Source organism: Mustela putorius, unplaced genomic scaffold, assembly GCF_011764305.1.
Source record: "Mustela putorius furo isolate JIRA1106 unplaced genomic scaffold, ASM1176430v1.1 tig00000854_pilon_pilon_pilon, whole genome shotgun sequence".
Lineage (NCBI taxonomy): Eukaryota > Metazoa > Chordata > Mammalia > Carnivora > Mustelidae > Mustela > Mustela putorius.
The window spans coordinates 5855962-5866863 of NW_025421496.1; the positions used below are offsets into that span (position 1 = coordinate 5855962).

Below are 10902 nucleotides of genomic sequence, written 5' to 3' on the forward strand. Positions count from 1 at the left end.
TCCCTAGTCTACTTCAGAAACGAGCCCTCACACGTGTCTGTTGCCTCCCTAGATCATTTCAAGAGGCGTAAAATGCTTCCAGAAACAGCTTTGTTAAAAAAAAATAAACAGATTCCACATTTTAGAGAAAGCCTTGACAACGGGGGTTGTGGGGGGAGGTTGTGACTTACCAGGTTCTTCTGGCATAAAAAACTTGCATGATTTATTTTCAGTAAGTCCTTTGAGGGGGGAAAAAAAAAAAAAGCAAACACCTGCCACTCCAAATCATCCCTAAATGTTTTATATTGAGTTTCTCTTTGTCTTCTTCCTTCCCCCCCCCCCCTAAGTATTGACCTGAAGCTAAAAGGAAAGCCCTAGTTGGCCGTGCTTGGAAGAAGAGGATTCTCTCCTGCTTTACGATTCTGCAACAGCCCATCCACCCGGAGGACGTGGGGCGAATGCTGCTTCTTTCCACTTTGCACTACCTGGTGCCATTCTAAATTTCTAAGGGGAAAAAACAGTAAGGGAATTTGTTTACTCTTCACGTATTTTATGAAATTGTGTGTATTTTCCTATTTTGCCAGTTACGTGCCTCAAAGATTTCAGTTGAACCTTAGCAAGACAATAGGACCTTCCGTTCCAATATCCTGTCAACCCTTGGTGCGCTGTATCTCCTCTCTTAGACTGGTCTTGACAGATCAGATACCTTCTGTCCGCTCTTAATCATGAGCGAGTTCGTTTCCGGAGATTAGCTGGATTTCTCCTTGGTGATCATTTTAGGTTTAAAATACCTGGGGCTCGGCACTCCCCAGGCAAGTTGTCCCCCGTGGAACTCCGCTTTTAAAACCCTCGGCTCGCTGAACACAGCTGTAACCAGATTCAGGTGTGAAGTCACCGTCAGCTGAGTGTACCCCCTTGGGTCTTGCCCCGTGAATTGTCTGTAACGTCTCAAAGGGACCCAGATTTTCTAATTCACATCAGGTTTATTTTAGTTATCAAATCAGGCGTCGTGTTTTCTGTGAATTGGCCTTCTCAAAAATCATCATTTCTCCTACGAACGTTGAAGACCTCGACGCTGAGAAGCTTGAGGAGGGATGGTGGCGTTTTTTGCTCGTTCTCTGTGTTTCACTCTGTCAGCTTGGTCCAAAATGTTCCGCTGCGCATGCCGAGGACTCGAGTGTCCGGCGGTCTGCTCAGAAATTCATTGTTTCGGAACCTTCATTTATCTCAAGTTCTCTCTCACGGGCGTTACAAAAAGCAGTCTGCTTTCAGTCACTTTGATCTGATCGGAGGTTTAACATGAAATAGGAGTGTGGCCTCTCATTTGCAAAGTTCCTCTGCGGAGTCTTCACGCGCCCTTTAAAATACCAACGTGTTTTCAGACCCGCGGGCCTCTAGCAGAGGGGCTGGCAAAGGCCTGGGTAAATGGAGCACACCACCTGTTTCCACATGGCCTTCCCATTAAGAATGGCTTTCTCATTGGGGTCGAAAAACATTTTTTTAATATTTTATGGACACATGAAAATTACTCAGATTTCTGTATACATGGAAACACGGCCACACGAATTGGTGCCCAAACTCTCTGGGGCTACTTTTCCATCTAGCAGCCGCAGAGACAGCAGACTAGGAGGCCCACAAAGCCGGAACTATTTCCTTACTAAAGTGTTAGACCAGGATTCCCGCATGGGCTGCGGGGGTGGCTACATCCAGGAGAGACGTCCAGGGCACTTGAGTCCTGGGCATCCTGCATTTTCAAATGCCTTGAGGTAGACCTCTTTGTACAGGTGATGGGATGTGGCTGACACCATTCGCTTCATGTCTGCCTCCCACCCACCTTCTAGATGTATGCACGTACACACAGGTCAGTGCTCCTTCCTCCACAAGCCATACTTAGCCGAGTTCCCCTCTGTGTCCCTTTCAGCCAAGCCTCTTGTGGAACTGTGTTCTTTTGGGTTTCCTCCCTTCTGACCTCTGTCTTGTCCAATAGAAAAGCCCTTGAACATACGCTCTGTCTGTGCCCAGCTCCACTCTTGGAAGCCCACATTATGCCTCTCCTGGAGCTCAGTGTTGACATAAGACCAGTGACCTAACATTTGCAACGTTCACCCCGAGACCGCTGTTGGCCTAGCACGGTGACTGACAATGCTCCCTTTTGCTCAGCTGTGTCCCATTTTGGAGAATGAATGAAGCAGCACCCCTAACCACAGAAAGGCATGAAGAAGGCAGGGTTGTGTTTAGTTGGTGCAATCCTGAGGACACAGAGCTCCTCACAGGGGAGTCTTGTTGTAGTCAACCAGACATGGCAGTGGTCCCACCGTTCACATTTCGCTTGAGCTTGTCTTAGCCTGTTCACGGAGAACCACTCAGGTGGTCTTCTCTTGGAAGCTTCATCTTCCTACATGGAAATCGTGAACTTCTCTTCCAGTCACTGATTTTGTTCGGGTTGTTCCGTGGGCCACACCGCCATTCCGATAGGCATCTGCCATTTTAGTCTCTTAAAAAGATGCATTAAGTGCACGTGCTAGAGAAAAGCCACTCTGTAGATTCTGTCCAAGTAAGTAGAATTCTAGAAGAATCCTGAACAATGAATCCCTAGGCAGATAGGTAGACAGAGGTAAACACTCACATCAGTAGCTAGCTAGCTCTTGCATTCTGAGCATTCTTGCTTTGGTGCTGACTTCTGGGGATGGTTTTGCACTTTTCCTATAGGTTTGTAGGTCAGGGAATCGAGGGCTTTGGGGCAAATCCCAAGGGGGCAACTGCTGTCTGCGTAAGTCCTTGATTCACAAAGAACATAAATCTACTCAGAAGCTACCATTGAGAAGAGAAAGAGGGTGTCAGGGCAATTGCCAGGGGTGGGGGAAAATCCTGAAGTTCCTCACTGAAGCCATACAATGTTTTGTGGGGTCACCTCCTGAGACAGGCTCCAACATGTGTGAGAAGTCACTACTCTTAAGCTTTCGTGTTACTAAGCTGTCATTTTCAGTATTTGGTTACAGCATCACGTTTATGCCTCCTCTAATCACAATGCCTCTGTAGTCTGCTCCCTTAGACACATTTAGATGTGCACAAACTAATATTTTCTATATTTGAAAGTTTTTCTACCATGTATCAGATTGCTCAGAATAAAGTATCTATTAGAGTCTGTTTTGGTAAATAAATAAATAATTTATCCCTAAATAGAGTGGATTCATAATATAAAGATATGTAACAACACCATATTAAAAAATTATATATATATATACATATATATATATAGCCTCTCTGTATGACTCAGAAATAAAAACTGATTCTGCAAGTCATGGGCTTTCTTTTCTCTCTGTCAGCGAGAGTCTTTCTCTAGCTTTGCTTCTGCCGAAGACCATGTGTCTGTCCGTACAGCTTGGCACTTGGTCCTTGAGGACAGTACTAATTTTGGCTTCCGTGGTTCCTTGATTTGTGTCCACTTCTCCTTTCTCTGTCCTTGGGGGGCATGTATTTAAAGTCAAAGTACATTAAATGGCATTTAAGTTTTAGTTTTGGGTTCCCCCACCCTGCCAGCCACACACACACACTCTTTGACAGCCTTCAGGCAAAATCAGACTTGGGAATTAGCCCTGTGCCTTTAAAAAAAAAAAAAAAATCTAATAAGCAAATGTATTCCTCTGCTTCTCCAAGAGAGTTTGGAGTAATCAAATGAGCAGCTGCTCTACAGGAAGTGAGACTTTGCATGTTCTCATGATGCAGGAATGAGTCACTATCCCGATGAGTGGATATTGTCCTCTACCCAGTGAAGGTAAGAAGGACGAGAGGAGGTAGAGCCATGACTATGGTCTCAAAATGAAGGGCATGTTGCTGGAAGGTTAACTGTTCTATTCGTCTCCCCCTTTTCCCTAACTATGGGAGTGGGAACTGGGGACCGGCTAGGAGTCCAGCACTGGGGGAGAGCATGAGTAGAAATGTGGTGAGTATGCTCGGTGACACTCTACAGCTGGTCAAAAGCAACAAACCCCACATCCATAGAGCCACACTAACAAGGTAGAGTGGAGAAAGGAAGAACAACTCAATACAACTCAAAAAACTCAATAGGGCCTTTATGTAACACTAACGCTACGTATTCTGCAAGATGCATGCCTGTGTCGGGATTTAGCATACTCATTCGAGTACAGACTGGCGCTAGGAGGAGGGATCCAGGATGAAGCTGGGAGCCTCGTTAAAAAACAAAATAAAAAAGAGTATGTTATGCGCTGAAGTGAAGAGCAAATAAAATAAAATCTTCAGCTTTCAGTCCCTGGTCACAGAAAAGCTGTGTCAAGGCATGCCGCGTCTCCTAAGGGCTGCTTCTTCCGCAGCTTCTCTTGCAGTTGCACCATCTCCCTGTGTAGGCAGCATCTGTGTGCTTGTCAAGAGCCACCCCGGGTTTCATCGCCCAGTAGGACCACAGAGAGTTTAACTGAGCTGGAACCTTTTGGTTGTACATACCACTCCTCATCCTGCTGTGGGCTTTACAGAGCAAAGAGACTTGTGCAAGGCTAATCTTTCTCTGGAGTTTCACTCACGTTCATCCGAAATAAGTCTCTTGGGCCAGCCAAATTATTTCTTCACCATATATGATCATTTTAATTTAGATGGCAGACACTCATCACTGCCAACTCCTATCTCTCTGGCCTTACCCCTTGTAAGAGTCTTCCACCCCTGATGCTTGATCATGACCTCCTCGTGAAAGTCTTCCACTTTCAATCGGTGAACTAAATTCCCATTTTTCGCCTATCTTTGTTCTCTCTTGTTGCCAAACAAATTATACTCGATTCTCCTTATTTGGGGTAGTTCTGTCCTATAAAGTCACTGAGAATGCTGAATTAGCGAATGCTGACCCACTGCTCCTCACTTACAGGGTCAGGCTCCTATGAGCTGCTGATCGTGTTGTTTCTGTGAACTGATCAACACAACCTTGTTCAGTGTGTGTTACTGCATCAATACACTTTAATGTATATTGTCGCTTCATAAACATCAAATTCACAGTCAACAGCCTGGATGTAACTCATGCCTGAATGAAGCTTATCTGGTATGTGAATTTTCTCCATACGGAGACATTCCTGTGTTTAGGAACAGTAGCGTTTCTGCTCTATGCTTGGGAACCGTTTTAAACAGTGAAATCAACAAAAATCACAAAAATGCACAAAACATGGCACTAAATTGAGCATGAAAAGTACACTTGTTTACTGTATGAACTGAAACAAGAAGCAGAAACTTGCCTTGTTTGACCTCAGCTGGGAGCATGCACATCAGGCAACCCATAGTTTTCACAATTCTGCATATGTCCACAAATAACCATGAAAGCACCATGAGTCTTGATTTTGAGGTTACGTATAAATCTGAGTGAGGAGGTAAACTTGCAGTGTGGAATCCTTGAATAATGAACATTCACTGTATGCCAAAATTCAACGACCTGAAACAACAGTTTCTGTGGATTAAAAATCCAGATACGTCTTAGCTGGTGCTCCATGCCCAAGTCCCACAAGCTGCAATCACAGTATGGACCCAAGGCTCAGGCAAGGCTCAACTGGGACCGAATCTGCTTCCAACTTCATTTACATGGTTGTGGGCAGGGTTCAGTTCCTCCAGCGCTGTTGGACTAAGGCCTTCATCCCTTGATGGCTGATAACTGGAAGCTGCCCTTAGTTCTTTGACTCCTGGACCTCTCCAATATGGCCACTTGCTTCATTGAAACCAACAAGGATCTGCCCACAAGATGGAAGTTATCATTGTTTCTAACTAATCACCAAAGTGATGTCATGTCACTTTGCTATATTCTATTGTTTAGACAAGTTACTAGATCCAGCCCACACCCAAGGGGAGAACATGACACAAGGGTATGAATACCAAGAGGAGAGATCATTGGATACCATCTTAGAAGTTGCCTATTCTATCCCTCAAGCCTTCTGCAATGCCTCTTTGATTTCCTCTGTCTCTTTTCATCTACAAGTAATTATATTTCTCAATCTTTTCCTTTTCTTCCTTTTTTCCTATCATTTTCTATCATTTTTCTCATGACTTCAAGTAACATATCTTTTCAGATCTCAGTGCTTCTATTTTCTTGTGCCATCTTCGCATGACTTCAAGTAACATATCTCTTCAGATTATTCAAATCCTGGTTTCAGTCCCAACCTCCAACCCCCTATGATCATTTTCTCACTCGGTCTCTGTGCCCATTGCAATCCCTAGAGGGGGAAAAGAAAATTTAATTCTCTCCCTTCTCTGACCTGATGAGATCATTTCCCTACCATCCCCATTGCCATTGGAATCACACATACTGGGACTTTAATCCTGGTTCTGCTTACCAGCTGTATTACTTTGGGCTAGTTATTTAACTTCGTTGAGCTCTAGTTTACTCATTTTTTTAAAAAAATGTGGATAAAACTCTCATCTTACATGGTTATATAAGAGTTAAATGGGATTTAAATGCCCAGAGAAGCCATTCGATAAATATTAGTTCTCTTCCCCTTCCTCTTTTTTCTTCATCTTTCAACATAACCAGCCTTTTCTCTGTTAACATGCCAACTTCTCCCAATCCACTGCCAACCCCCCCTCTAGATTTTGTCAACTATGTCAGCATCTTATTTCCTATCCCACCCACTTTTCTAAATAGACTAATTCTCCTTAATCCTTCCTCCTCTTCTCCCAGAGCTATTTTAGTCCATCTCTCTTATTCCTCCCCTAGCTCGTTCCCAGCTTTCATTTCCTATTTTTGCTTGGTTTACCTCTAGTTTTTACTATTTGGGAACAATCTCAAACTTGCAAGAACAGTAGAAAAAATTACTTTTCCTCAAACTCTAGAGAGAAGTTGTCTACATAACACCTTATCACCCCCAAATGTTTGGTGTGTTTCCTATGAACAAGGACATTTTCGTAACCCAACACAGCTATTCAAACCAGGAAGTTAACACTGAAACATGACTGCCACTGAGTTCACACACACCATTCAAGTTTTACCTGTTGTCTCAATAAAGGTACTTTATAGCAAAAGGATCCAGTTCAGAATCACACGTGGCATTTTGTCACATCTCTCTAGTCTCCTTCAATCTGGAACCATTTTTCAGCTTCTCTCTGACTTTCACTGTAGGACCGTTGTCCTACAATGCTGCGGAAGGCAGGAGATGGAAACATTCAAATAAATGGAATTCACAGCAATGTAAACATCAAAGAGAAGACCAGGTGCAGTGCCAGCGATGTATAAACATGACCCCAAGAGCTATCAGTGACCACCATCAGAAAGATTCAGATGTGCAAAGACCATTGATTCTGTGTTGAGGTCCCAGTACCATTCTCACTAACCATGAGATCATGAATATGTCACATTAAGCATTAAGTTTCTGCCAAAATGTTATCTATGCTTATGTTTAGGTAGTGATACCAGGAGATGCAGTTTTTTTTTCCCCTTCTTCTACCAATCAGTATCTCTCGACTAAAAAAAAAAAAAATGGTCATGAATGACTTATAATGATGGCAAAGAACCAATACAAAACTATACAAATTTGGTTTATTCTGCTGATAAGAAAATTTTTCTTAATACCTTTGACATTTAATAACCTATCCTAGGACACATTAGGCTCAAACACTATTCCTGTGCCTGTAAGTATCAAATCAAGGAAGGTTTCAGCAACAAACTCAGTCAGTTGCTATACTCTCTACCCTAACATTCTTGTCCCTGAGACTCTCTGAGAAGAGGGGCCACTGTGGGGTCCCCAGCCCTTAAAGACATGTACATACAGCTCTGGGCAGTAGACCAGAGTCATAAGCTCAACCAGCTGTATTTCTCTGAGCTCTGACCAAGCCTTAAGGTTCTGACCACAAGCCTCTCCCTCTCCCTGTTCCACTCCTTTCTCCCATGTTGGAGAGAAAAAGAACAATTGATTATGCTGAGATAGAAGACCAGTCCCTCTCAAAGAGCTTTCTGCTTCTCATTGCTCTTCTAGTTGATAGTTTGGGACAGAAAGACCTAGAGTCTGGCTTACAGACATGCGAGTTTCATGCACTCACATGTGTAAGAATAAAGAAAAGGCAGCTGAAGGATTGACGTGGCCTATTCATGTCAAAGTCAAGCTCAAGCTCATTAGAAACACAAAGGGCCAGCCTTCCAAAAATGCAGCTTTCTCTAAGGTCATGGGGAATGTCAATCTTCCCAAGTCATTCCTGAGGAGCATTGGAGTGACTGATGGGCTCTGAAGAAAAAAAAACAGCCTTCCCCCTAGTTCTCCCCTTTAGTGTCTTTGACCGCTAGAAGACTTGAAATTAAAACTCGCTTAAGATATCAATAAGGGAAACACTAATAGAAACTCTGCTATATTTCTAATTTAAATTTTCCCCCAAATACATATTTTAAAGAATTTTAATCTAACATGTGGTTGCTATAAAGTTTTCAAAGACATACTTAAAGGAAAACCCTTTCGTACCACACATTTATTGCTAAAAATGAAGCCCAAACTGGGTGGCTTAGAATAACAACACTCATTTGTTTTGCCCACTCACCTACGGTTTGCTCAGGACTTTGTAAGGCTGACTCATCTCTGTTCTACACGGTGTCTGTCTGGGCAGCTTGGCGGGGAGCTGGAGGATCCAGGTTCAAGTCTGACTAACCTGGATGGCAAGTTGTTTGAAATGTTTGGTACATTTAAAGCTAAAGTTTTCCTGAGGATCCATATTATGGTGGTTTTAAAAGAATATGAGGATTATAAAAAAAGAAGTAGTCGCCTTGCACTTCCTAAAATAACAGTTTTTGAAAAAAAAACACGAGACTTTCACACAAATTTAGAATGAATGTGTCAAAGACGTACTCTGACCATTAAGGTATCACGTTACGTGAGACATTAAGACTGGTGGAGCGGGGGCGCCTGGGTGGCTCAGTGGGTTAAGCCTCTGCCTTCAGCTCGGGTCATGATCTCAGGGTCCTGGGATCGAGCCCCACATCAGGGTCTCTGCTCAGCAGAGAGCCTGCTTCCTCCTCTCTCTCTGCTTGCCTCTCTGCCTACTTGTGATCTCTCTCTCTGTCAAATAAATAAATAAAATAAAAAATAAAAAAAGACTGGTGGAGCGGATGAAAAAGTGGGGTAGTACAGAGTATGTTAGGTACGATCACCTGAATTTGCTAATAGCTGTATATAATCAGTATACTATCCAACAAGGCAATAAAACGCCATGTTTGTAGTGATCATGTCTACTGGTGGAAATCAATCGTGTCTTGACTGCGCAATATGCATTTCTGGGGAAGTGATCTCTCTTCTGCAGTCTCAGCCCCTGCACGGAAGAAATTGTCCCTCCGACCCTCCTTGTCCAAGATGGGTATGCTGCCTGGCCTCGCCCAGGGGAGAATTCCATCTCCCCAGTGAGAGATTAGGGGCAGGGCCTTGTGTCCCCCAGGAGTCCAAACGACAGGGAGATTTCACAGAGACTTTAGTGAGCATCTCTGCATTCTCCGGGACACTTGGATCTGGAAGACTTTGGGTCGGAACTTGCTGGCAGACATCCTGGAAATGAAGACCGTGGAGCAATGAAGAAAAACAACAGGGGGAGGAGCATGGCAGTGGCCCCACAGCCTGATTGCAGCCCTAATCCTGGGCTCCTCGGTTCTATGCAATAGATTTCCTTTTTTCTTTTTCTTTTTTTGGTTTGTTTAAGCCAGGTAAATGGATTTCTCACAATACAAAAAGTTCTAGAGGTCTCGCGACTGCTTCTGTGCTAGCCAGCTGAACAGCAGATAGTCACTGCTCTGTCGTCAATGTTCCCTTCCATCAAAGGAATAAACGATACTTACAAAGAGTCATGAAGATTAAATACATAATAGATATAAAATATTTTTACAATGTAAAGGTAAAGGAAACATCATATACCTTAATCTTTCTAAATTAAATTCTTTCTAGCCATTTAGTAGGATGAAAAGACTCTTCATACCAGTCATTCATTACTGGGGGCTCTTTGACTCTTTAGTACTAAAAAAAAAAAAATTACCTAGGTAAGATTGGTCTTCGGTCTACCATGGCTGCTGCTGGGATGGTCACTGCCCGAGACCATGTGGTCCATTAAAGGCAGGCAGCTCCACGGGCTCTTGGCCATTTGGGGGAGCTAGAGCCTTGGACCCAGCTCCTGAGAGTAAGCTGTTTGATATTCGGTGCCCCCAGCAAATGCATCCGCTCACCCATCAGAAGTCCTGCTCCCAGGGCACCTGGGTGGCTCAGTGGGTTAAAGCCTCTGCCTTCCCCTCAGGTCATGATCCCAGGGTCCTGGGATCCAGCCCCGCATCAGGCTCTCTGCTCAGCGGGGAGCCTGCTTCCTCCCCTCTCTCTGCCTGCCTCTCTGCCTAATTGTGATCTCTGTCAAATAAATCAATAAATCTTAAAAAACAAACAAACAAACAAAAACATCCTGCTCCTGCTCAGGCACTTGCATACAAGGCATGGATGCATGTGGATTCTTCTGTCCATTTTCCCTCTGGTCCCTGGAGCCATGGTCATCTTGGGCAGCTCCTGCTCTTTCATCCTGGTGACTCCATCTGCATGCTCTATTCCACGTAGATCCCCCTCCCACATGGAAGCCTAGACAAGGTCGTACCATGGATGCCGTGGAGCTTCTGACTTGGGCTGGGACACACACTCACACACACACACACCGCCACACACACACACACATGTGTGAATTAACAACTGGCAGTAGGCAGAAAGAAAACAAGTCCAAGAGGACTCCCCCTCAGCCCGCCTCCGGGTATTTTCACTTTGTGTCACCCTCTCCCCTGGGTTGGGGGCTTGGACCTAGTGACTCCCTCCGAAGAAGCAGAACACAGCACAAGGGATAGAATGACTGCTCTGAAATTAGCCTCTCAAACAACAGTAACATCTCTCTTGGTTGCTTTCTCTCCCCTTCTCCCGCACTGCTCCATGGGAAGCCTGATGC

The 10902-nt window shown here is 44.2% G+C and overlaps 1 protein-coding gene across 5 annotated transcripts in view; it reads left to right on the forward strand.

Annotated features, from left to right (window-relative positions):
- The window catches only part of PRUNE2 (prune homolog 2 with BCH domain), a 255786-nt gene extending 252627 nt beyond the window's left edge, over nucleotides 1-3159 (forward strand). For all 5 annotated transcript variants that reach the window (XM_013045681.2, XM_013045683.2, XM_013045685.2 and 2 more), the window contains one exon: nucleotides 327-3159. In XM_013045681.2, coding sequence (XP_012901135.1) covers nucleotides 327-357 — 31 coding nt within the window. In that variant the 3' untranslated portion in view covers nucleotides 358-3159. The remainder of the gene's footprint in view (nucleotides 1-326) is intronic.
- Nucleotides 3160-10902: the final 7743 nt, after the last annotated feature.